Source organism: Nyctereutes procyonoides, unplaced genomic scaffold (assembly GCF_905146905.1).
Source record: "Nyctereutes procyonoides isolate TBG_1078 unplaced genomic scaffold, NYPRO_anot_genome, whole genome shotgun sequence".
Lineage (NCBI taxonomy): Eukaryota > Metazoa > Chordata > Mammalia > Carnivora > Canidae > Nyctereutes > Nyctereutes procyonoides.
Window position 1 is genome coordinate 67,641,485 of NW_026575049.1, and position 27,803 is coordinate 67,669,287.

The 27,803-nt window shown below is 37.0% G+C and overlaps 1 protein-coding gene and 1 long non-coding RNA gene across 4 annotated transcripts in view; one reads left to right on the plus strand and one right to left on the minus strand.

The window, feature by feature from the left end:
• Positions 1–1,483: 1,483 nt before the first annotated feature.
• The window catches only part of LOC129511848 (uncharacterized), a 38,341-nt gene continuing 12,021 nt past the window's right edge, over positions 1,484–27,803 (minus strand). The window contains exons 2-4 of the long non-coding RNA XR_008664925.1: positions 21,716–21,786; positions 8,537–8,737; positions 1,484–1,555 (exon numbers count right to left, since the gene is read on the minus strand). This is a non-coding gene — a long non-coding RNA (uncharacterized LOC129511848). The remainder of the gene's footprint in view (positions 1,556–8,536; positions 8,738–21,715; positions 21,787–27,803) is intronic.
• ETAA1 (ETAA1 activator of ATR kinase) lies at positions 13,699–27,052 on the plus strand. Of its 3 annotated transcripts, XR_008664924.1 has the most exons (7): positions 13,699–14,016; positions 15,297–15,425; positions 15,697–15,773; positions 18,824–18,936; positions 19,194–21,262; positions 23,271–23,504; positions 25,984–26,092. XR_008664924.1 is itself a non-coding variant. In XM_055328944.1 (6 exons), the coding sequence occupies exons 1-6, from the start codon at positions 13,821–13,823 to the stop codon at positions 26,100–26,102; spliced, it is 2,703 nt and encodes a 900-aa protein (XP_055184919.1). In that variant the 5' UTR covers positions 13,699–13,820; the 3' UTR covers positions 26,103–27,052. The 3 variants fall into 3 exon arrangements, 2 of the variants coding, with proteins under 2 accessions (XP_055184919.1, XP_055184920.1); XM_055328944.1 differs by lacking the exon at positions 23,271–23,504 and having other exon boundaries at positions 25,984–27,052; XM_055328945.1 differs by lacking the exon at positions 23,271–23,504 and having other exon boundaries at positions 13,887–14,016; positions 14,416–15,425; positions 25,984–27,052.

Sequence of the window (27,803 nt, forward strand, 5' to 3'; positions counted from 1 at the left end):
AAAAGGGAGGAAAACCTGTCAACAATAAACACATCAATACATTTGACTAAAGTTTTAGAATAAATTTTAAAGCAAGAACACACAAGACAAATTTAAAAGGCAAATGACACATTTATAAATTTTCTCAGAAAATATAACAAGGATTGGCATTCTTTCTATACGGACAGTAGTATAAGATAAGTAAAAAACTTTAAGAGCAAGGCGCCTGGGTGGCTCAGCAGGTTAAGTGTCTGCATCCTGCTCAGGTCATGATCCCAGGGTCCTGATATTGAGCCTCCTGTCAAGCTCCCTGATTCTCCCTCTCCTGCTTGTGCTCTCTCTCTGCCTAATGGATAAATAAAATCTTAAAAAAAAAATACTTTAAGGACAAATAAAAATGCTATGACATAATGTAGTATCAAATAAAAGAATCTAAACATACTAATATATACACTATGCATATATATGAGTATATATATTACACATATATAAAAAATATAGGTATATATACACACATAAATCCTTAAGGAAATATTCTAATATGAACAGTTGTTATCTCTGAATTATGGCATTTGACTGAATATTTCTTTTTAATTTTCTGGTGACTTCCAAATTTTCTACCGTGAACATGGATTGCCTTTAAAACCAGAGAAAAATAAAAAAAATGAAAATAAAACCAGAGAAAAATGCGCAAAAATAGGATATGTCATGGTTGCACATAACAGGAATAAGAATAGGTACCATGTGAGGACTAAGGGTCTAATCACTAAGAAGAAGCCTCCAAGAAATCTTACATAAAATTGCAGAACAGAACAAATAAGATTTGAAATGTCTCTAATAATCATCCTACTGTACTAAAAAAAAAAAAAAATATTGTTCCCTGAAGTGGCTATCATTTTGCCCCAATTTCCTCGAGTTGGAAGCTCCCCCAAACCAAGCCTCGCTTTCGACCTCACCAACACTCCTAACCCCAAGGCCCCTAAACTGTCAGAGACAGCACAGTGCTTGTAGGGGTTTGCTCAGCACACTGGATGCTCTGGGGGCCTCACATAAAAGGCATCCTTTAAATGAATAAATGAGTGAATTCAGGGACACCCGGGTGGCTCCGCAGTTGAGTGTCCGCCATAGGCTCAGGTCATGACCCTGAGTCCCACATCGGGCTCCCACAGGGACCCTGCTTCTCCCTTGGCTTATGTGTCTGCCTCTCTCTCTCTGTGTCTCTCATGAATAAGTAATTTTTTTTTAAAAGTGATTTCAGGAACTAACCCCATCCTTCATCTCGTACTCTCCCTGGCTGTCTTGTTTCCCATGCTGACTTATTCTGTGTCCTTTTTCCAGCGTGTGCTTCTAGTTTAAGTCACCATTCACTGTACCGTCTAGTTTCAATCTTCAAGCTTCACTTCTCTGATTTTAACCGCTACCGACTTGGCTTTTCCAGGGACTAGCAGTGCAACAGTGGCCAAGCCCTAAAGTTCCCTACTTAAATACTGACCTCAGGGGCAGTTCTGATAGCAGAAGAGTAGCTCCATAGGTCCCAGCAATGGTATCCTGGTAAATATTTAACAACCAGCTCCCTCTGGAAAAAAAAAATTAATATTGATACAGTTCAGTACACACACACATTTGTTATGAACTTTTACTGATTGGGAGGATATTTCACATCACACAATTTGCAGATAATAAGAATAGACTATACAGTAGTCTTTTCTGTGAATTCATCTTAGTTAATTAAATCTCCCAGAACCCTTTGGTAGTTTTTTCTGTTAAATTCTTGTATTCACAGCCAACTATAGCTACAATCGATGAGCAAAAATGTGGTTCTGATGCAAATGTTGGTTGATACATTCCTTTATGTTAGTTAGAAAGTAGAATAATGGAGACGTATGTAGGAACCTCATTAGTCAGTGACCTGACTGACTTCTTTGCTCAATCAGAGAATTGTTTTTGAATATTGGGAGAATATTCCCTCAATTTTGTGTGCTATTCACACTGTACTGGTGGCAGCCAAGGCATACCGAAAGGTTTAATCTGCATTTTCCCCATCACTTTCTAAAGTCTAGACAATCAACACATGTTAATGAAGCCTTGGTTTGTAGTGTTCATCTGTTTCCATGATGTGACTATACCCATCATGGCTGATTTCAAGCTGCCAGGGTAGCTTCACTCAATGTGGAGGTGAGAATGGCTGGACGATGCAAACCACTATATAGCATTCTATCTAATAGACATGATGGACTCAACTAAGCTCAAGAGCATGGGTAATAGTTAAATGTAGCAAAATAATTTGCATCTGGTGAATTTTGAATCTTTATTAATAGGCTTGTTTAAAAAAAATAAATAATAAATAAAATAAAAAAATTTTTTAAAATAGGCTTGTTTTTAATATGATTTAGTTAATGCTTACATAAATTAATTTTTAATAATGGCTTTCAAAATTCCTGAGGTGTGTTTTTCATGAGCAGATTGCTAGCCCCAGCTCTCCCGTGTTACCCAAAAAAGAGAACTGCGGAATATATGCATCCGTAAGGATGGATGCGTCTTCCACCTTGCTAATGTATTCTTCCAAGAAGTCAAATATTACAGAGCATTAGGGAAATGTCCTAAACATTTGGGTCATTGTGGCTGCATAAGCAGTGGGCCCTGGGCCTCATAGTTCAGCTAAAATACTTGCAAGAGGTCAGTGTTCCTGAGGGGAGCCCATGGTAGGAGCTTGCTGACTGTGCATGGGACATCGGACTGGAGTTGTCTTAGAAGCTCAAAGAATGCAGGAGCAGTCAAAAAGGCTCTTTTCCACCTTGCTGTGGTTGTACAACTACCTTGCTATGGTAGTATCATTATTCATATACATAGAACTACATCCTAGTCAAGTAGGGATAATAAAATATAACACTTATTTACTGATTGTTCTGTGCCAAACATCATGCTAAATACTATACGTATATCATCTCTTTAATCTTTAAAGCAATCTTGAGTGGTAAGGATTATTTTTCCCACTTACAACCAGAAAACTAAAAGAGCAATTAGGAAATTTGCCCAAGGTCACACGGACAGCAAGTGACAAACTAGGATGGGAATCACCCGTGTACCTCCAAAACCAATGCTTTGCTATAGAATCTCCTCAAGTCTGGAGATCCAAGGACTTAGAGAATCCATTAATAAAGTCCTGGAATGGTATCCATCCACTCTTCAACATTCCTCATTAATCCCATTAACCAAATGTCGCTGCTGTATAGCTATTTTCGGCTGAAATTGTTAATAGCATCCTTTTCCGCTATCAGAAGTGTTCTAGTGTAGAGTGTTCACTTATATGGTCCCTCTTCGTGTAGAAGAATGTGTTCTGCATATAAGCAAGCTGGGTTTCTGCCACGAAGGAAGTTAGCCAAAAATAGGGCAGTACCAAACCAGGATCTACTCTGTTCTTCTCCACCTTGTGGGGTCAAGTCTGCACAGACGCATCTCCAGGGAATCTATACATCCAAGTGTGTGTGCAAAAGGGACATGTGAAATTTTTCAAACATAACTCCGCTACTTAAAGTGGAGGGTGATGCCTTTTGACATCGGAAGCTACCTTCATTGACTTCCACTACTTACACATCATCATTCTTGAATGAATGATTCCCTAGACCTGACTTCCTGTGAACACCTCATCCTGACCATCTTGGACACATTTCAAAGTAAGTTTCTCTATACCAATCTGGAAAAGTCCAAGCTTTCGCTCCCAGAAAACCCAGTGGATGCCTGCAAAAGGGGCAGTGCCTCAAAATGATTAAGATTATCTAACATTTTGGGACACCAGGGTGGCTCAGTGGTTGAGCGTCTGTCTTTGGCTCAGATCGTGATCCTGGGGTGCTGGGGTCAAGTCCTGCATTGGGCTCCCCGCAGGGAGCCTGCTTCCCCCTCTGCTTGTGTCTCTGCCTCTCCCTCTGTGTCTCTCATAAATAAATAATTAAAATTTTAAAAAAAAGATTATCTAATGTTTTTGGGATGTCAGGTCAACAACAACCAGTTTAGTGGTGTTCTCTGATTATTAAACATAACTACAAATAGGGAAAAAGACGTGGAAATAAAACAAAATTTGGAAAGCCTCAGTGGAAACATAAAAATAATATGGTGTGGAGCCAAACAAAAATACTGGTATTTTAATTGAGTATTTATAGATTCTCTTAAAGCATATGAAAATTAAAAGCCCTATTCTCGTGACCATATCAAGCTTAAAAAGATATAAACAAATAATCTGCTCTTACATCTTGAATATTATATGATCTCTTTCTCTGTAGATGAACACTGTCTTAAGAAAAAGTATTGATCAAGTTAACAGCAAATGGTTTCACAACTTTAAATATGTTCTGTGTAGCCTTTCATTAAATTCAGATTTCCAAATGCTGTCTAGTTCTTGTGATACTGATGAAAGAAAGAATCTATAGGATATATCACAGTACTGTTTTTTGGTCTTTCCTATCAGGAAAACTACATTTTTTTTTTCTGGTCTCAAAATAAGCTTATTACTGGTTTTCTTATAAGGGTCAAAAAAAAAAAAAAGAAAAAGAAAAAAAACCCCACAAAATAGCAGTCTAAACAGAAAACCCATTTCTCTCCCTAACATTGCCTGGAGCAATAAGGTCAGCAGGCTTGCTTGTGTGCATGTGTGCGTCTGTGCGCATGCATGTGTGTATGTGCATGTGTAATAGATATGTTATATTGCTGCTTTTCCTAGAATGTTTTTTCATTCCTCTTTTGCTAACACTGTTTCGGGTTTTTAAGTATTAACGCAATCAAAAATCGAGGAATTAATCCTGATGTATAAATACCTTAAACACCACAGATGGCTCATAACAATATTAAACTACAGTTTCACAAGCACTCAGAGACTAAAGAATAATACTATGGTCAAGTCACAAAAAATATATTGCCACAAAAATTCTAAGCCAATGATTGTGGCATATTACTTGCATTCTTTTTGCTACTGATGTACTCATATTGGGCTGGATTGAATATCAACATTTCTTTACCAATATGATCTTAATGAAAAATTAAGGATTTTTATATTCTTTTGCCAGGTGGAAATTCATGGTTTACTGTTGTCTTGGCACCCATAAGAAAAGAAAAACTATGTGTGAGTTTCTTTGAAATCTTCCATTCTTATGAATAGCTTCTTTTTAAAGTATGTAAATATATCTTTTCATCAATATAGTATAATTTTTCATAATCTTTTCTAAACCTTGCCTCAAAATGTTTTAGAACATAAGGCAGAAGGAATTATGAAATGACTTTTAACAATCCACTGAATAATAAGCATCGATTACAAACCTCCTAACATCATTGCGCCAAAAGACCAATGTACAACTCTGGTCTTGCCATCTAGGGTAAAGGTGGGCAAATTACCGCTCACAAACCAAATGTAGACTAGGGCCCATTTTTTGTTTTGGGTTTTTTTTTTTTTAAGATTTTATTTATTCATGAGAGACACAGAAAGAGAGCAGAGACATAGGCAAAGGGAGAAGCAGGCTCCATGCAGGGAGCCCGATGTGGAGCTCGATCCCAGGACCTCAGAGTCACAACCTGAGCCACCCAGCCACGTTAGGGCCCATTTTTTGTATGACTTTCTACCTAATGTGTTTGTTTGCCTAAGAACACAAATTAATTTTATTATTATTCTTTAATATTTTATTTAAATTCACTTGCCAAAATACAGTATAACACCCCGTGCCCATCCCATCAAATGCCTTCCTTGGTGTCCATCACCCAGTGACTCCATCCTCCCATCCTCTTCCCCTTCTGCAACCCTTTGTTTTGTAGAGTTAGGAGTCTCTCATGGTTTGTTACCCTCTCTAATTTTTCCCCACTCAGTTTCCCTCACTACCTAATGTGTTTTAATTTTTAAAGAGTAAACAAGTATATGCAACTGAGAGTATGTGGTCTGCAAAGCCTAAAATGTTTACCATGTGGCCTTTTAGAGAATTGTGGCCCTGATCTAAGAGCTCATGATACTGTCAAGGAAATAATATTGTCCATACAATTAGCATATGTCCGACAATTAGTGAGAAACATAGGATTATATAACAAAGTGCTAATTTAAAGAATGGACAAAAGGTAAGGTTGGAATTCGGAGAAAAGAGGCATTAGGGGATCCCTGGGTGACGCAGCGGTTTGGCGCCTGCCTTTGGCCCGGGCGCGATCCTGGAGACCCGGGATTGAGTCCCACGTCGGGCTCCCGGTGCATGGAGCCTGCTTCTCCCTCTGCCTGTGTCTCTGCCTCTCTCTCTCTCTCTCTCTCTCTCTCTCTCTCTCTCTCTGTGACTATCATAAATAAATTAAAAAATTTTTTTTAAAAAGAGACATTAATCACTGTGGTCAAAATCATCAGGGAAAGTCCATGCAGATGAGCACCTCTCAAACTTCCCTGTGGTCATGAATGACTTGGGCATCTTGTAACCATGCAGATTCTAAGTCAGCAGTGTGGGATAAGCTCAAGTCTCTTGCATTTCTAATAAGCTCCCAAGGGAAACCCACGTTGCTCTTCCACGTACTACAGTTCGAATAGCAAGGACTAAAAGGACAGGGAGCATTTGGAAATGCGAAGAGCAGCATGTAAAAGGGGCTGCCTGTTGATGCACTTAGAAGCCATAGTAACAGGCTTAAGAAAACAGTTCAACAGCAGAATAAATGTACCTGTGTTTTCCATATGTTTCATGCCAATGAGATGATAACCCCCAGGGCCCAATTTCCCCCAACCCTGCTACCCAGATTATTGATACTAGACCAAAGCCAAAAGAGTCTTTTACATTCGTATGAAATACACCAATCATTTTTTCCAGTAGTCTGAAAGACAGGAAAAGCCGTGGTGAAAGGAAAATTTTCTTATGCCTCGAACTGGATTGATATGAGCAGACTTACTCTGAAATATAAATTTTATAATTTAACTAATGACTTTATATCCTTTTACATCCAAATTGATCCAAAACGTCATCTAAAACTTTAATGTTTTAAATGCCGTAACCTCACTCCCTAAACAATCAAAAGCCATTTTCAGCTCTGGCCAGGGTAACCTGTACAAACGAACCATTCACCAAAAGAATCATTTGCCTCTAGAACACTTCAAGCATCCCCAAGCATGCATTTGGCTGAACTAACCTAAACACTATTAACAGTTATAAAAATTTTAAGAAGATTTTGTTATTTTATTTACTGCAACATAAACAGATTTGTAATAGTCTCAAGTACAGTTTAGGGGTGTTTTAAGTTAAAATTATGGTGACAGAGTGAATGATCCTGGATCCTGCTGCTCAGGGAAAAAAAAAAAAAAGTCAAGGGCAATCTTTAAAATCAGACCATCTTTCTGCTATTCGTAAAAGCAAAAACGCACAGACGACAACTAGATTCCATTATGGTCAGGGAAAAGAGAGTTGTAACCCTGAATAAGACATTTTGGGGCTGCTCAGGTTTTCCCCCCACAAGGTTTCACTTAAAGCAGTTCAGGAAAATGTCTGTTCAAATTACCTCTTTGACACCCACAACCATTATTCCTGGGTAGATATAGGCCCAACGGGGGCTGCTATTGAAATAATCGGTGGCATTGAATTCAATTAGCGGTCCTGTTAAGTGGGGCCTGCAGAAAGCTCAGTGGGCAAAAAACAGGTCCCACTCCTGAATCGAGTGACGGTGCTCGGCTTCCTTCCTCCTACCCACATCGACAGAGAGATCTCCCAAGGGTCACTCAGTTAGAAAGGGTCCCTTCCGACTTGGCGCTACCTTTCCCGGCAACCTTCTAATTTCTCAGCCCTAGGAAATTGCCCCAGGCTCTCTTTTCCCTTTAACATTTACAGCTTGGTTTCATTTTTAAGCCTGTAACATAGGGAGCAGCACTCTCTGGTCCAGTTCTCAGCTCAGTCACTGAATTGAGAGGCGAAAACTGATGAAGACTTTAACAAATAGGTATGGGGAGGAAAGGCTTGGAGGAACTGAAGTTACTTAAACCGGAGAAAGGAGAATGAGAGGTAAGAAAATTACTAAAAATTAATTTATGTAAACATTAACCAAATTATATCCAAAACAAGCATATTAATAAATACTCAAAATTCACCTATTGCAAATTATTTTACTACATTTAACTATTACCCATGCTGCCGCCAGCTGATCCTAGCTCGTAAGAGCTGATTGTTAAAATTTTAGGAATTAGGCTGGCGAATTGTTAAATATGGCCATTGATCAAAAGAAAATTATATACTCTTACATATTACAAACAAAGGGAATGCAAAGGGGTCCAAGAAAACTTTAGGGGTGATGGATATATTCATGACCTTGATTGTGGTGAAGACTTCAGGAAGTATGTATGGTCCTGCAGATAATTGCTAAAACATTTCAGATTTTGTTTATGGCCTTATAACATTTTTGGTCAAATTTAAATAAGCCTAGTCTTAGTAATTAAACCCTTCATTTTTCTTATGTCGTCTGTTCTCCTATAGACGGTGGTAGAGAAATTTAGAATCTCTGTTTTAGAGAATGGAGACATGAGTTCTGCGGATCAGTGGTACTTTGTCCTGCGCCACTGAAAACTCACCTGGTGACTATAGCTTCAGGATGGCCCAGTCGGAAACCTCTCCAAGCTACTCAATAGCTCATTTGTAGGGGCTGAGCAAGCAAGTTGCTGATTGATCCAAGGCTGGAGGCCAGCAAGGAAAGCTTATTGGCGAGTTGAGAAGGTAAGGGGATTGTGGAAGGCCATAAAACAGAGGCGGAAACATCATCCTGGAGTATGGGCCTGGAAAAGCAAACAAACACAGTCTATGTATTCTAAACTTTTAGGTCTTTATAAAAACCATGAGCCAAGAAATGAAAAATAAATAAATAAAAATAAAGTGATTTCAGATGACAGCCAGTGTCCGTCCACTATAATTTGTCTCAGATTCAGATGAATCGCTAAGATATTTTAGCTCCCAACTCTATCTTTAAGTGGGTTTCTGGTATAGTCTATTTTGAACTTTTCAAAGTAATATCTCTTTAAGTTATAAAAAAAAAAACTGCCTAAATCTTTTATAAGTAAGCCTGAATTTGCTAACTTCTGCAGCAACCATCTTGTCCTTGAGAACGGCTTTGGTATCATGCTTTGCAAACAGCATTTAAAGTAAAGGCATTTAGCAGCTGGCATTTCTCTGTTCCCAATTCATGCCTTCTAATAAAATGTGAGGAACAATTAGACTATGACTGTTGATCCTAAGCTTTGTTTTTGCTCAGCTTTTGTGGATGTAAGGAGTGCAGACTAACTGACATTCGCCAGCTCAAGGAAAGGACATTTACTTTCAGGGCTCCAGTTGAAAAAGAAAAGGACCGCATTACCACAGAACCCGGCCTTGGGGTGCTGGCGCTGAATGGTCGTTCAGCTTCCAGGTATCTGGAACCTACATACTCATTCCAGCTGTCGTGTCAAATAACATTGCAGGTTTTTTCTGTTCCACAACCTGCAAGCTTTCTCAAAGTTTATGTCCCCCCCCACCACCACCATGGTTTTGAACAAGGCCCTCTAGCAAATTCTTACATCACATCTCCAAGGACTATGAAATATGATTGTTTCAGGGTCTCTTTTGTGATAGTCAGAGGTGGACAGCCAGCCTCTGGGTTGGTTCCCAAAGTCAAGTGCCCACTCTAGTCCAGTTTTACTTGAGGGCTCAGTGGTTGAGTGGCTGCCTTTGGCTCAGGTCAGGATCCCAGGGTCCCATCGGGCTCCCCGCGGGGAGCCTGCTTCTCCCTCGGCCTGTGTCTCTCCCTCTCTCTGTATCTCTCATGAAAAAATCCGTAAAATCTTAAAAAAAAAAAATCAGTTTTACTTGACTGGGACCACCTGGCATATGGGTGACTAAAGTCAGCTAGGCAGAGGCTCTTGATGCAGTTTCCACAGAAGAGGGATGGACACTGTAGGTGATTTTAATGACAGTTGCTAGTAGGTCAGGACTGAGGCAAAATGGGCCCAACACTTACCCAGGCTCATTTTGGGGTATCCTAGGAACATAGCAAAAGACGATAAAGAAAATACTCATTTTGTTGTCTGTTCAGATTCTGCTCTTCGTATCTATTGACAATTGATATATTTGGATATGTAATGGCCAATTGATAGTTTGGAGCTGTGGTGGGGCTCTGTATACATAATGTGCTACAGAACAGCAGAGTTAAGGTTTTCATTGTGTTTTTTGGTTTTTTTGGTTTTTTCTTGAAACAAAGACTTCTCACAATTAGCCATCCACCCAGCAGGCTGTATCATTGTGATGTAAGTGATAGGACAATCAACCCACATAAAACCTCCTTATCAACACTCTTGATTAACTTTTGTTCAATAATCACTGTCAAGCTTGTGGATAATTCCTGCAAGTAAACAAGTAAGAGTTTAACTTCGGTTTAATCAGAAAGTGTCTAATTGTATTAAACCTTATAGGTACATCATACTCAAATGCCTAGAAATGCTAAGTTTTGGCATTTTGAATCATATTGCATTCAAACGTCTAGGAGACCTATGTTTTGTTTTTTTTAAAACATTTTATCAAGGAGTTAATTATATTGTACTGATTCCAAGAGCCACTTTTAGGAAGTACAGTTAATTTGAACTACATTTAGAACTGTAACAGATTGTGCGAATTAAGTAACTTCCAAGCTAAAACTTATGATATAGCTTCCTACCACATAACCATTACAATTACAGCCATCCTGGGCATGCTAACCTAACAACACTTGGCTGTTATTTGGGCTCCAGTTGCTCCTTTTTACAAGGGTTACTTGGGCACTATAGAATTTGGACAGTTATGGGAAATTATTCATTGTTATTTTACTTGCAGTATTAATATGTTTTAAAGGATTACCACGTGGTTATTACTCCTACAGGCATTATTAAATTCTTCAAACTCCTTTAACTATTTTCTAAGTGGGAGTTGAATTTTTTTTTTTTAGGGTAATAAGTCTTTTAGATAGCTATCATGCCATCTATTTAATAAAGTGTTGTAGTGAACATAATTTTTTTTTTCTTTCTGGGATTCTTAGCCAGTTGATAGGTATGTAAGAGAGATCACCAAGAGAAATAAGTATTCCTCTTAATTAAACAATGGGAGTTTCAAGTAGTTAGGGTGAATTTTAAGAGATGTAACCTTCCAAGCAGTCATATCCACTTATAAACATATACAACTAAATAATGGTTTAAAATATGGAGATTGAAAACAACCATGGCAAGGTAAAGATCAGTAGAAAGTCAATGACTGAGGAAAAAGAATGGAAACATTTAGTCACATTCGTTTATATAATTGTCAGAACTGAACTTCACATTTAGCTGTAGGATTTCTGTCAGCCAATCAAAGGAAATTACAAAGAAGAAATACATTTCAGTTCCTCAATGGAAACAAAGATTTTTGCCTTACAAAAGTCTTAAAAATATTTTTATTGATGTCTACACACAAAAGCACACAAAACAACATATTCGGCTCAATGAATCATCACAAAATCACTAGAACAAGAGAACAAAGCCTACACACGAGATTACTGCCCCCTATTCCCTTGTAATCATTGTCCCTTCTCCCCTTCCCAGGGTAACCATTATCCTTTCATGGTAATCGACTCCTCGATGATTTTTTTATGATTTTAACGCTTAAACTTAACGACTCTATACAACACCTTGCCTGTTTACATTCGTGTAAATGGAATTATATAGTATTCTTGGGATGGAAGAGACTGGGAGTCTGGCCTCTTTTCCTCAACTTTATGAGATTTTCCACATTGTTGCAAGGGATTTTGTAACTTTTTTTTCTTCTATATTGCTATGTAGCATTTTGTTGAGCAAATATAGCTCAATATATTTACCCCCTTGTACTCTTGAAAGGGTGTTTGGTTTGCTTCCAGTTTGGGGTAATTTTGAATTTTACTGCTAAAAACGTTTTTTATAAGACGTAGCTCGATGCACAAGTCCATGCATTTCCATTGGTTGTAGTCCTTGGAGTGGGATTGCTAGACCAAAAACTGTTTTCCAAAATTGTTGTACCAAGTTATTCTCACCAGCAGTATGTGACCATTCCCACTGGTTGTGCCCTCAGGCGCTGGATCCCCACAGGCGACAATCAAGGTATTGGCTGGGGCTGTGATATCATCTCTGGTTCCCCTCCTTGATACCTCTATTGTCACTCCTAATTTTAGCCATTCTGATGGGTGAATATTGCATTATGGTTTTAATTTTCATTTTCCTCATTACAAATAAAGTTGAGCACCCTTAAACAAGCTTGTTGATCATTGAGATTTTCTTTTGGAGAGCCTCCTAAAAAGGTATCTGACCCACTTTTCTTACTGGTGGTCAATCATTTTCTTGGAATTTGTATCCGTCTTTCATATATTTTGCATATTAGCCCTCATTTGGCATCTGGTAAATATCTTCTTCCAGTCTGTGTCTTGCCTTTCATTCTCTAACACTGTCTTTGCAATAGACCTAAGTTCTTCAGTTATCAGTCTAATGTAGTCAAATAGGTAATTATTTTCTTCAACGTTAATGACATTGCTGTTCAATCTAAAAATCATTCCTGTCGTTGACAATTTATATCATCTCTTAGAATGTTATTTTATCTTTTACAATTAAATATACAGTCAACTTGCACATGATTTGATTTGGGGTACGGTTTAGCGTAGAGGTTAAGTTTCTTTCTTTTCCTCCATGCGAATATCAAATCGACCAAGCACTATTTGTTATCAAGAACTCCTTTTCCCACTGCTTAAGAGTATCATCCTTGCCTTAAATCAACCGTCCACTTATGCAGAGCCGTCACTGTTTCTGAGCCATCTAGTTTCTTTCGTGATTGCCTATCCTTTTACCGTCTCCCCAGTGTCTTAATCAGCATGACTTTATAGATCTTGATGTGTGGTACATATCCAACTTTATTACTCTTCAAGATATCTTCAAACATTTCTTGGATATTTTTGGTGCTTTGCATGTCCATATACATCTTAAAATAAACCTGCAGGCGGGCAGCTGGGTGGCCCAGTCAGTTAAGTGTCTGCTTTTGTCTCAGGTCATGACCCCGGGGTCACAGTATCCAGTCCCGCATCAGGCTCCCCGCATGGAGCCTGCTTCTCCCTCTGCCTGGGTCTCTGCCTCTCTGTGTCTTGCACGAATAAATAAATAAAATCTTTTTTCCCCCCCGCCCGGCCATTAATAAAATCTTTTTTTTTTTTTGCCATTAATAAAATCCTAAAAAAAAAAAAAAAAAAGTGCTGTGTTTGTTCCGGGTATGTTCAAACACAACCAGCCTTTGAATATTTAGCTCCCATCTGCAAATCCGTTACATTGATTTATAGATTTAATAGCTTCTATACTTTTTGGATTTTTTTTTCTATGCACACATCATCTACGAAAAAAAAAAATAGCTTAGTGTTTCCTTCCTAATCTACATCTTTCTTTCTTTAAAATACTAAAAGCCACAATTCTGTACATCTGAGCAACGCGTGACTGCAGCCCTAAGTTCAGCACAAAGCTGCCTGCCAGGGGACCGACTCCTGTTCCACCTGCCGCACTCGCAGGGACAAGAGCGGACCCGCGCACGCGCCCTGACAACCACGTCCAGCCACCTGCAGCCCGGCCGAGGCCCCGCCCCTCGCCCCGCCCCCGGCCTCGGAGGCGGGAGGCGGAAGCGCACGCCGCCGGCACCCCCGTCGCCCCGCCCCCTCGCCCGGACGCAGCCAATCAGCGGCCGCCTCTTTCGAGCGCCCCGTCGGCCAAAATGGCGGCGGCCGTTGGCGCCGAGTCCCGTGTGTAGCTCCGCCGCCTCGCTCCTCCCGTTGCAAAATGTGAACCGGAGAGGCGGCGGCTGGAGGGGGGGCGGCAGGCAATGAGTCGGCGAAGGAAACATGGGGACAGCCCTGGCCTGAAGAACACGCCGCTCAAGGCGGCCGCGGCCGAGGAAGGCAGCTCGGTGGCCGAGCCGGGGAAGAGGCGGCTGCGGTCGGCAGAGCCGCGTCCCCGGCCCGCGCGGCAACGGGAGCAGCCTCCGGCGGCCGCTTCGTGCAGTAAAAGTAACCCCGAGGGTGAGACGTCGGCCCCGCGGCCTCCCCGCGCTCCCGGCGCCGCTCGCAGTGCGCAGACCCGGGGCGGGGGGCGGGGGGAGCCCCCGGAGGGACCCGCCGCCGCGACCCCCAGGCTTGAGCCGCGCGGTGCGGCGCCGTGCACGTGGCGGCCCGCGGCGGGGCGAGGGCGGGGGACGGCGCACCCCCGCGGAACCCGCGCACGCGGAGCTCGGCGGTGATGAACTCACCGGAAGTCCCCGCGTCTGACGTCATCGCGAGGACGCCCGTGGTGACGTCACCCCGAGGAACCCCGGGGCCCCTGCTGAGCCCTTTCATCCCAGACAATCTTTGGCGTTCCGGCTTTCTTTTTTCTTTCTTTCTTTTTTTTTTTTTTAAAGATTCTATTTATTTATTCATTAGAGACACACAGAGAGAGACAGAGAGAGGCAGACCCAGGCAGAGGGAGAAGCAGGCTCCACGCAGGGAGCCCGACGCGGGACTCGATCCCGGGACCCGGGGTCACGCCCTGGGCCGAAGGCAGGCGCCAACCCGCTGAGCACCCCCCTGCCCGCCCCTGTTGTGTCTTTTGTAGGATCTTTCTAACACATCCTGCCCCGGGAACTGTGACCCCCCCCCCCCAAAAGCGCTTCCTTTAAAGCGTGTTCTCAAAAACACGACCTACGTTCCCATCTGTTCAATGGGCTCGCGCGCAAGGCAGTTCTGGAATGAACAGACACCAGCGTTTGTGGGAATTGTAAAGTGGTGCTACGAATTTCCCAGCAGGAAACGGGAAATTAAATAATTAAAGCTGCTTTGCTGTTTTGCCTTTTTTTTTTTTTTTTTTTTTTTTTTGGAAGTGATTAGTGTAAGTCGGATAGAGGTGGTGATGAAAGGGGGCTAAACAGGCTTCTACTGAAGTTTTCCGCCGGGAGCCTTTTGATGTGTGTGAGATGCCGTCCATAGATGGCAGGTGGTTCCCCAAGCCGCCGGGTTCCAGTTGTAATGAGCGGAACGCCCTGGCCTCTGCACGTCGGTAGGGCTACTTACTGGGTCATCTCAAGACACCTGCTGTTTACCATGTCAGATTTGTGAAGCGTCGCAAGGATTCTTGGGTGAAACATTTCGGTCGTTAAGTTAATATACTCCTGTCTGGGAGGAGATTCTATAATTGCGCTATAAAAAAAAAAAAAATGGTCTAAAGGATGTCCGACCAAGTTGGGGTATCAGGAAGTAAAGTAACGCTTGACAACGCAACGATTGTTTTGTTTTTGTTTTTGTCGTTTTAATCTTATTTTATGTAGAAAGATATGAGACCCCAAAGAGAGTGCCGAGAATGGATTTACTGTCCTCTACCTTCAGTTCCCCTAATGATCCAGACGGACAGAATGATATCTTTTGGGATCAGAATTCTCCAATGACGAAACAGTTAGGTAATGTATTACTAATTAACATTTTTCATCTGGGTAAATACTTGGCAAGGGGGTGAGGATTTGACTCTAGGGTTTCAGCAGGGTAGTAACAGGACTTTCACACCACAGATGTGTCTTGAGAATCTCGGGTGATGGTTCTGATAGGCCTGTGGCATCAGTGCACAGCGGTTCCAAGCCCGTGCCAATTAAAATTGTTTTCTAGGAGGTGACTGCTACTCTTAAAGACTAATCTTTTTTGTTTCCCACTTAGAGAAATGTCTTTGTTCTTTAGGTAAAGGAAGAAAAAAACAGATTTACACCGCAGATAGTGATGAAATCTCACATATCGTTAATCGTATTGCTCCTCAGGTAAATATCGCTAGTTTCGTAGCTTGTTCTAAAACCGAAAACTATGCCACTAGGCCCACGTGTTGTTCACTTGGATGAGAAATGTTTTGTCTTTTACGATTCTCTTTTCTGAAAACAGAGCAGCAAAGGTTACCTCTGCCCTTTGTACTGCTGGAATGTACGTCTTGAAAAAAGGGACATGATGAATAATTGGCAATATATATTTTCCTAAGCATGTGTCTTTTGTTAATTTTTTTTAGAGTAATGATTTTCGACTAGAAGTTTGTGTTAATTTTGTTCTTAATGTTGTGTTTGACAATATATGGCATCGTTTTTAAAGTTACTAGAATAACAGACATTAAAATTTAAGCTTTTTAAAGTTATTTGTGATTGGTATTTGCTGTCTATAGCACACTCTTTCCCAATAGAAATTGTTCTTAATACTTGAGAAATGCTCATAAAAGTGGAAAGAACACTGGATCGAAGTTAGTTCTGTCTACTTCCTGTACTGGGTGACCATAAGCAAGTCGCTTAAGCTCTCAGAACTTTAGTTCATTCAGCCATAAACTAGAATTATTACTTGGCTTGCTCTCTCCATTGGACTATTATGAGGATTAAATTAGATAAAAATTCTTGATAAACATAGAGCACTATAAATGGGAGGTTATTTTAAAGTTCATTATGATAGTTAAATTATTTGCTGTCATAGAACATTCTCAAAAGTTCCTTTTTCTTTATTTCAGTTCCTGTACTGCTTGAATGAAATAGGAATATAAATTTAATGCAGCTTCTGTTCTGAACCTCTTTACTGTCCTCTCTTTTTTCTTATTTAACAATATTTAAATTCAGAAAACATCTTATTTTTGCTCATTGTCCTCTCTGTAGGAAATACGGGATTTTTTTCCTTGACATACCCTTGGAGAGTGACTACATAATGTTCACCATAAACAATAGATGGCATTGTCCCAAACTGTGGTTATAAGGAATTACCATCATCCAGGTGGAGGAGACAGGAAATAAAGTCTTTCTTAGTGGCTATAAAATATCCAAAATTACAATTAGCACAGCCAAAACAACTCTGTTGCTACTAGCTCTACATTCCATGTTTGGCATGTCATAGAAACTCATTTTACATACAGTTCATTAGTTAAATAGCTTTTATGCCATAATACTATTTACTTCATAAGTTAACAATAGATCTTCATTAATTGTGGGTTTCACATGAAAGAAGCATAATAAAATGTGTTTGGACTGGCCAGCTTAAATAGTGATAAAAAGATAGTTGAGTAAATTACTGGACCCTTTACCAAGTGGGCTGGAAATAATAGCTCACATAAAGAAATGGCAACAATATGCAAGTGATAACTTGTGTATAAGAAAAAAATACAGTGAAATTAGTTGCTTTTAAATGTTACTCTTTTCAACTAGGCACTTTTAAAGCATACAAATCTTTGGTAGTATTTTTAAATAACTAGTCTTTTAAAGCATATAAATCTTTGGTAGTCTTTTTAAAAGATTGTCATGTTCTCAGAATGACATATTCATGTTTTTTATTTTTAGGTGAGTTAACCCCTTCAAATAGTTATTTAAGTCACCTTGGTATTTACAGAGACGGCTTTTTTTTTTTTTTTTAATGCACTTCTATTTTCACTGGACAGTCGTTTCACTTTCTTGAGGGATGCTTTTCATAATAGTTTGAGGATGTGTAGTTTTTCATCATTTTTATACAACTTTACACCAAATACTCTTTAGGATTAAATAATGTATTCAAATGCCTTATATAGCACCTGGATTATAGTTAGAAATCAATGAATTATGCAATTATTATTAGAGATATTTTAAAAATATAACAAATAGTATAAAATCATACAAAGGGCTCTTGTGTATATAAGTCGGACATAAAAAGTTGTCATACTGTTCTCTAAAAATTGAATACATTTAAAAATACTTAATAAATGGACAAAAGGTGCATTATTAAGTCATTGAGTATTTTCTCTAAATTCAAGGTTGTTGAAACAAAAGTGAAAATATATATTGAGTCTGAAAGTAAAATGATTGATTTACTGCAGTATTTCGTGGAGCTAAAAATCTAGGTTTAACTGAGGTCTAAGAAAACTGCGTATTGATTGAGGAAGTTAAAGTATCAAATTATAGGGACATTTTCACCTAAATCTAGCAAATAAATATAAACTGATATCTTTGTCATGCCTAGCATTTTGCTAGATGCTGATCATAAGATCAGTCCATGCTTTCAAGTATTCTATAATCTAGTAATACAGTTATTTTCAGCTTATGTGACATTTATGTTCATTCTATGTACTATGTTCATTCTAAGTACAAAAATAGAGTAGAAAATGGTTAACCCATTTGATTTGTTGATTTGGTTTATAACTAATGAGTAAACTCATTTTCTAATTTTTTTGCATGACTGAAGGCAGTAGCAAAAACATTGAGGATTAAAATGGCCCTTTCCTATCCTTTATAGTGGTTAAAGTTCTTTTTCTGCTTTCTCTCCTTATTTTTGTCCTTTATGCCTGCCTTATTCTTAGCATCAGTTTTAACATCGCACTTAACTAAATCAGTCCTGAGCTTAATTCTGTGTTCTCAACTCAGGTCAACATGGATTCTCCAACTTTAGATAAAGATTATAAGGGGGTAGGGAAGATTTGAAGAACCAGATGATGAGGAAAGAATTCCATATGTATTTCTATCCTTAATAAGTCAGTCGGTTTTCTCTTGAAAAAAAAAAAAAACTGCTTTTACTGTTGAATATGCATTTGTTAATTAAATTCTTACAACTTAATTTTGAAAATAAGGAATCATTGGTTCTGAATGTTTTCATTTCCTGAAACATAAATGGATCACTTCTTAACAGCATGTTACTGCCATCCTTCAACTTCTCATTGTTCTGAAATTTGTTTAGTAACTGTCACCTTACCAGATTTTATTGCTTTAGGAAAATAATTCAATGTACTTAGTTTTCTTTTTTCTTATTTTCTTTCTGTCTCTCTTTCTTTCTTTTTTTTGGGGTATGTACATGTTTTGTTTTGTTTTTTTCCCTTCTGCCAAAGGATGAAAAACCATCAACAAACTCCATGCTAGGCGTGTGGATTGGTGAGACTGCTATTCCTTGTACCCCAAGTGTAGCAAAAGGAAAATCAAGAGCAAAAATCAGCTGCACAAAGTAAGTTCAAACTTTTCAGCTTTTCTGACATTCAGTGAAGTAAATATTTTTAATAATATTTTGTTTTGGTTTTGTATATATTATCAAAATGGTTATAAATTTTTTTTAGTTTTGACATGAAAAATTTTAGACTTAGAATAATTGTAAATGTTAAAATTTTGTTTTAGTGTATTTAAAAAAGGTTAATAATAAATGAATATTTATAGTGACTCTTAGAAGTTTTCATAGTTAAAATTTCTAAAATGTTTTATCAATAGGTTAAAAACACAAAATCGAGAGGAAGAACTTATGAAATTGGCTAAACAATTTGATAAAAATATGGAAGAACTAGATGTGATGCAAGAGCAAAACAAGAGAAATCATGATTTTATCCAGACAATTTCAGAAGCAGAGACTTTAAGCAATTATATAGATAATGTACAGATGCAGTTATTACATGATATAGTTCCTGAAATAGATAATGCCATAATAAAGAAACCAGGAAAAGAAAACACCCAAATGTCTGTGGTAAATGATCACAATAGCAGTCAAAAGCCATTTGATCAAAATGCTGAAGCAGCTTTTAATGACATTTTTGATGGCTCTACTCAGAAATGTAGTGGACAGTTCAGCCAAGATCTGTCCAATGCTTTTTTGAACACGAATAATACTACCTTTGGAAAGAAAAGTGCTTTGAAAGAGGAGAAAATCATTATTAATGAAACTCTGGTCCCTGAAAAACTGACAGATAAAACCCCAGGATCACTTTTTTGTCAAGAAGACGCTCCTGGAATGACAAAATCATGTGTGACTTCTTATACTGAGAAGCCAGAAGCTTTTAATACACACCTTGATGCATTTACTACCAGTGATTTTGAGGATGATTGGGAAAACTTACTAAGTAATGAACCTTTTGTTACACAGGATGGCAAAATGTGTGAACTTTTCCCTGCTCCTAAAACAGCTGAAAATCCTGAACAAAAGGGAATTTATAATTTTAACACCAAAAATGATAAAAATAAGTCAAGAATGAATACAAGTCTAGATGCCAGGTTAGGGGATTCAAAAATTTTACAAGATCTCCCTTCAAAGACACATAATGAAGAATCCATAGATTCTGGAAAAGACAGGTTTTCACTAAATCTAAATGATAAACCAAACAAATTATCATCCACTGGAAATAAAATGAAATTTGAGAAATCGTTCAATAAAATTGAGAAATCTTTCAATAAAACTGTTGTTCAAGACAAAATTCAAGACTGTGCAGTTGCATCTAATCTGACAAAAGTAAAAGAAGATACACACACTAAATTTACTTCTAATGTAAATATTTCTGAAAAGTCCACTTTGAACACAGGATATTCTAATGAACGAAAAAGTAAGTCCGTTTACAATCAGTCTTGTAAAGCACCTGCTAATATAGATCCTTTTGGCTCTCCAGCTTTGGGCAATGAAACCAGTGTTTATAATCCAAATCAGACTAATGCATCAAAGTTAGGTTCTTTCTTTGATGACTGGAATGATCCGTCATTTGCCAATGAAATTGTTAAAGCATGTCATCAACTAGAGAATACCTGGGAAGCAGATGATGTAGATGATGATTTATTATACCAAGCATGTGATGATATTGAAAGACTAACTCAGCAACAAGATATTAGAAAAGACAGCAAGTTATCAGAAAGTAAACTTGAGATCAATTATAGTTCCAGACACGGAGCCAAAAACATGTTTACTTCATATAAACAAGAAAGTCAGTTGGTGCAATCAAAGCATTTGAATCCGAGCAGCATTTCAGGGCACACCTCTTTCACAAATAGATCACGATTGAATAAACCAGTGAAGATGGAAAAAGAAATTTGTGGAAATTCTCCAAGCTTTTTAGGTGCCACGACTAATTTGACAATATACTCTCAGAACTCAAATTGTCAGATCAATAATCTACATTATCCCCGGAACAACAGTGATGTTCCAATACAAGTGAACAGTACCGAATCGCTTCTTACCGGAAGTTCAAGTTTGAATGTGAATTCAAATCCTCGGAATACAGAAACTACTACTTACAAAAAAAAATTAAGTACTCAGCATCTATCCCATAGGAGCACAACAGATGGAGCTCAGAGTGACCTTAACAGACCAGTGAGATTTCCTAAGTATACATTTATAAAGATGAAAAATTCTCACATTCTTTCCCAGTTTAATCAAAATTGTATGCCAGGAAATATTTCTGATACCAAAATTACACAGAGTTTAGAGAAAAATAAGACTCCTATCAACCCGTTTTGTGGGAAGACTAATCAACAGCAGTCTGTGGTGAAGCATTCTGAATCTTTGAAACAGCCTTCAAAAGGTATGTATAAAATAGTTTTCCTTGGAAGTTATCCCCTGGGAAAGTAGCTAAACCAGTTATTTGTTCTATTGAATTTGTGTAATATCTAAAATGCAAAAAACTGTGATGTTTACCAGAATTCTTAAAATACAAAGGGTGGGTGAATTATGTTTTCAAAAGACCGCATCAGATTCTTTCCCAGCTTTTAATACAGCAACTAGCATATAGTAGGTAATAAATATTTGTTGAATATTTTCTGAATTATTTCCTAGAAAATTGTACTTTTAGATACATTGCTCTAAGACTGTGTTTACTGAATACTGTTTTAAAACTTGAATAATCTTATTCCTGTGTTTAACAGGACATTGAGGTGAATATTTGAAAATTCAGAGCATTCTAATTAAACACATTTGCCACATAATATGTGATATAAAACTCTGTTAGTTGTGATAGTTAGAATTGTAATTTACTTACTCAGTACAACCTGTCATCTTTGGTTCTTCTGATTCCTTTCCCACAATTTTATCAAGTTCCATTGTTTCAGCCTCAAAAAAAAAAAAAATACATCTCAAAATTGTCCTTTTTTCTCACTCTTAACTGCTAACCAGCCTTACGCCAGCCAACATTTTTTGACAAGATTGTAGTTCTTTTATCTGTCCTTTTTCAATTTTAGTCTCCAAACAGTAGAATAATCTTTTAAAAACAAATAGGCAAAGATGGCATTCCTGTGCTCAACCACAACCTTCATTGTTGGCCCATCATTTTTCAAATAAAATTCCAATTTACCCTCATCTACAAGGCCCTGGATTATCACTTCCTATCCTGCCTTTCTTCTTTTTTCTGTCACCTGGTAACCTTCAACTACACCAGCTGTCTTTCAGTTCCTTAAACAGAATAGTTTCCTAGTTCAGTAGTTCTGACCATGTTATTCTCCGCCCTGCCCCCCCCCATTCCATCTTTTGCTTTTTTATCCTCAGGTCTCAGTTTGAGTATGACCTCCTCACAGAGACCCTTCCCTGCAGTCTATAAATATAAATAGGTCTTTTATTTGCTATTTTCCATCATCTCTTTTATTTCCTTCATTTCTTTCATCACAATTTGCAAGTAAGTACTGATTATTGTCTGTCCTGTGTGTAAATACCTAGGCCTACCACAGCATCTGCCACTTAGAGGATGTTTAGTAGTATTTTAATAAATATCATATTGATATGAAGAATCTGTTATTCACTGGTAACTGTGATGTTTTTAAAAGGGACTGTGTCTGGCATAACTACTTGTACATCTTAATGTCCAGCTCTTTCTCACAGCCTCATGTTTTTACAGATGCCTTTTCCTTCCTTCGCTACGAGGATAGTGCCCCGACATGCATACCCCAGATCTGATCGCCCATTTTCCATTAGTCCTTAAAACACAGTATGTTTCTGTCCACGTAGATAATTTAGGTTCACATTCTCTGGGTTTTTCCAATACCCAGTGTTAAATTCTGTTAAGCATTTACTGTGCTAGCTTGTGATTATTGATTTTCTTCATCAGTCTTCCTCACTTGGGGCTAACATTAGGATTCTTATCTATTATGTAGATCAATGCTAAAAAGGTGAGGGAGTTTTTAGCTTCTTTTAACATTAGATCATTGTTTTCTGTTTAGATCCTAGGTGATGCTTTTTTTGGCATTACTGCTACAACCTTCCTATTAAATGATCCCACCCTTTATGTAGTTTTTTTTTTAACTTGTAATAGTAATACGCTGGTTGTTTAAAAAGAAAGAAAACAAGATTAATTTTAAGTAAAAAATAAAATACATTTTCTACTCTATATTTTCTCGCAGCCATACCTCAGGGATATCACAGTTCACAGTTTGGAATACATCTTGTAGAATTTTCTGTGCAAATAAAAACGTGTGCTTGTTTGTGCGTCTTTACACCTGGGTGCATACACATTTATGTAATAAGATGGAATCATGTACTATGTACCTACTATTTGGCACCTTGGTCTTGCCTTCATTTAATACAGCTATCTTTTCCTGTTACAGTTTTGTTTCAGTCCTTTTAATGACTACATAGTATGTCGTTATACTGACATACTGCGATTCTCTCTTGATGGAAAGTCCAGTCTGGTTGCATTTTTTGCATTATAAACAATCCTCCCGTGAATATACTTCTACGTAAATTTCTCCATGCTCGTGTGATTTTATCTGTTAATTATTGAAAAATTAATGTAAGAGAATGGTTTGAATTTGATGGATGCCATCAAATCTTCCCAAAAGGTATATCAATTTATATTCTTATCAACATTGAAAATGAATATTTCTCTACATTATAGCCTAGATATTTTCAAACTCTAAAAATTGTAGTCAACCCATAATAATTTTAAATACTTAAATTTATATTTAAATAAGTATAAATAATTGGACCTACTCTTAACATGAATTTATTTTCATATAACTATGTTAAAGACTATAATACTGTTAAGGACTATAATACTCTGGAATATTTGAGTTTTCCCAAAACTACTATCTACCATCCTGTCTGCATTTTTTATGGGTGGATAATCTGTCTTTGAGTTTATCTTACCAATTTTTTTAAGTTTACTGATAGTACATAGGTAATCTCCTATTTAACATTAACTTTCTTGATATTTTCTATGGTTTCTACTTTTTTACTTTGTTATGTAGATGTGACAAGCTGCTCTCCTGAGAATATCTCTGACCTAAAAGCCCAATTAACTAATTAACTCATTGCTTTAAGGCAGGGTTTGGCAAACCATGGCCTATCCAGATCCAGCCCATAGCCTGTTTTTATAGAGCCAGCATGCTAAGGTGGTTTTCACATTTTAAATATTTGAAAAAATTAGGAAAAGAGTATTATTTCATGACTTTTGAAAATTACATGGAATTCAGATTTCATTGTCATAAAGGTTTATTTGAAAACCGTCACGTCATTTGTATTGTCTGTGGCTGTCTGTTTTCATGCTACTGTAACAGCTGAACAGTTGCAACAAGAAACCATATGACTTTCAAAGGTTAATATATTTACTTTCTGGCCCTTTACAAAAAAAAATTTTTTCTGACTTCCGCTTTAGGATAAAGATTAAGAAGAGCCACTGTTTTCTTTGTACATTTGCAATAGTTTGAGACTTCGCCTTGTATTTTTTATTGAAGATTGAGTTAAAGAAAAGGCTGCTGGGAAAAATGGATGATTCTCTAAATCAGATTTTCATGGTGTGACTTTATTTACATCATTTTAAATTATTTTCCAAGAATATCACCAAGCCAATTAGTTTTAGGGAGCTATGTTCTTATCTTCTATCATGGATTATTAACTTGTTTTCCTTCCAGACTTATGGTCCATTTGAATGCAACTGTGTATGTGTATATTCTGAGTTTATATGTCTCAGCCTCAAGACTAAAATATTAGACAATTAGTCAAGCTAATTATAAAGTATCTTGTAGCATCTTTCTGTAAGGAAAAATAGCTACAAATCTGTGAGATAATTAGTTTAGGAAATAAATAAGGCATCAGAGTAATCTGGGGAGTTTATCTGAAATATTTATCTTTTACCCTGAACACCCTCTCCCATTTCCAATTATACCAAGAAAGGAAGGGGAGGCAGATAATTTATTTTGGACAAATAATCTCCCTTATTTTAACAAGAGATAAATAACAAAGTCTGAACCTTTGTCTAGATTTTAGTGTAAATATTTCTCTGCCAACAATACTACAGATTCTTATTCTTTGAGAGGCTGATTTTACAGCAACATTTTTACCAATACAAGGTCATGTGAATATGAGTTAGAGTGATGGTCTTAACTTTAAAACATCCTTTAAGTGAGAAAACACGTTTGCTAATTTTAAAGTTTGATTCTTATTAGCATTGTATAGATAATCTAATATTTTAGCTCAAAGTGACTAAACTGTGGAATTAAATTCATTTTATTAGAACTCAGTATTCTGGCAGGGATAGAATTGGATGTGTTATTAAAATCAAACTCCATTAGTTTCGTTCATTTAAAACACATTGTGTATAGTATATTTACCTGAAGTATACACTAAAATATGCTGCATAGAATATGTCAGAATGCTTCACATTTCTATAAGCTAAAAAGACATTCAAATTGAAGATTTTATTCAGATATTCTGCTTTTTGAAATGTTTCTAATATTTATATGAAATGTATCTTCCAAATAAAAATATCTGAAGTGAATTATATGGTTATTGACATGATGGATTTCACTCTAAAACATTTTTCCTGAATGGCTAAAATGAAAATCTTGGAGCTCTTTAAAGGAAAAAATGTTAGTTGAATATTAGTATAGTTTATCTTATAGTAAAAATAAACTCGTTGAGGTATTGGTATCTAATTCATAATCTTTTGACTGCTTTTCTGTTAAACTTTATATAACATTTTAAATCCCAGTTTTTAAAAGCTACTCATTTGTTGATTATATAAGTTAGATGTCCTTATTCACAAGAATTATGTGTTAGGAAGTTAAAATGTACAGTTTTAATCAAATGAATTTTATCACATTATGAAAAGGTGTATAAAATAGGGACAGATTGATCAGTGCTTGATTTTTCTTTTGGCCTAGGGCACTGTATCTGTACAAGAGACCTCATATTTAGTAGTTTATGTGATTTAATAGTTAATACCAATGTAGCAAATCTGGGTAACAAAGTAAAAACTCATATTCAAGATGACTTCTGTAGTCTAAAAAGAATAATATCTATATTTTGTTTAATTTTTAGAGGAAGAAGAGAAAAATAAAAAGTATTCTCCTGAAGAAATTCAAAGAAAAAGACAAGAAGCCCTGGTTCGAAGGATGGCCAAAGCACAGGCATCATCAGTAAAAGCAGCTCCCACTTAACTTGATTTCTTCTATGAAATATTAGTTGGAAGACTTCACAAAGACAGTTAATAGCTATCTATGATAGGAAATATATATATTTTTTGTTTCTCTATGAGAAATTTAATGCTGACTTAATAAAGCATGGACTTCTTTTTATTTGTAATGGACTTCTATTTTATTTAATAAATCAATGTTTGCAATGGTCAATGAAACCTTGCCTTGGAGAGGTATGTGAAAGTAATTGCATATAAGTTTTGGAAATTCAGGAAAGTTAGCAATTACGTTGCAGAATTATACAGAGCAAAGTAGCTATATTTTTAAGTATTGTGGGTCATCCAAAAATAGGTAATCTTCTAATTTTTTTATTGTAGTAACTTCTTAACACAAAGCTTCAACTCACTAAGTAAATAAGACTATTTTTTTATAGTTTTACTTTCAATAACTGTTTCTAAGTTTATACATTTCTGAATTCTAAAAATACTTCCCTATTCTTAGGAACATGTTTGGTGGGAAATCAAGGACTTTGTTTTATTTATAAGGAAATTACTATTTTCAATTCCTAATCTGAAGTAGATTTTAATTATAGTTTTCTAAAACGTGCATTTTGGAAATTCTCCACTGTTTTTAGGGAAAATGCTGATTTAAGAAGTTTAGAAAAAGGGAAGTAGACCGGCTATATAAGTAATATAATATTATTAACATTGAGAACTGTCAGAACCTTTTTAAGGTGTCATCTGTTCCAACTTCTTTATTGTATGGGTAAGAAATGAATACTGTTATTCTAAAGTCACAAGGCAAGTTAAAGCTGTGCTGGGATTAGAATGATTGCTTTCATTCTAATGAACACCTAGACAATTATACCATTTTCTTTAGAGTATTAATTAGTATATAAAATAGCTTGTTTATAGAAGCATTAATTATTTCATAGTATAAAACTAAAAATAGTAACTCAAAGTACGTTAAGGACTGTCTAATAATAAATAATGCTCATTGTTTCTTTTTTTTTTTTCATTGTTTCTTGTATTAAAGAATTCATCATTCCAGGATATAAAAATGAGAGTCATTCTCTTTTTAGTTTTCCTGTAACTATTTAATTTTTCCTTAATTAATTTTCTGACTTTACTAATTTATCTCTATTGCTCTATTTTTTTCTTTTTTATTTAGAAATAACTAAGCCAGAAAATCTAAGTAGAGGTCATAAGGACAGTAGACAGTAAGGTTGCTCTGTTTATCCTAAATCACTTTAGGAGACCTGATGAAAGTTATAGATGTGAAACACCTATTAGTGCATTCACCCCTATTCAGGTGTCTTAGAGCAATGATAATACCAAAATAATTAAATGTATTTTAAGATATGACTATATAGAGCTATATCACTCTGAAAATTGTGTTTTCGTGTATTTAGTGGAGTAACACTGTAACACCTTTTTCCTTTAGCTTTTATTAGAAACAGTCAGGATTTGTGGCCCTTCAGTGAACACAGATGGCTATGTAGATAGTTTCTCTAGGTTGGCTCTTCCCAGTCTCTAGGAAATGTGTCCACACAGAAGAAGGCACAGTTGGTAGTCCTGGCAGCTCTTTTCCAGCTCAAGCTTGGCTGCTGTTTATGCATCTCAGGCTGGTCATGGGAGAACTTGACATTAATAATGCCATGATTACAGGAAAGTCTACTGCAGAGACTTTGCTTATTACACACACACAGTCAGTCAGTCGTATGCA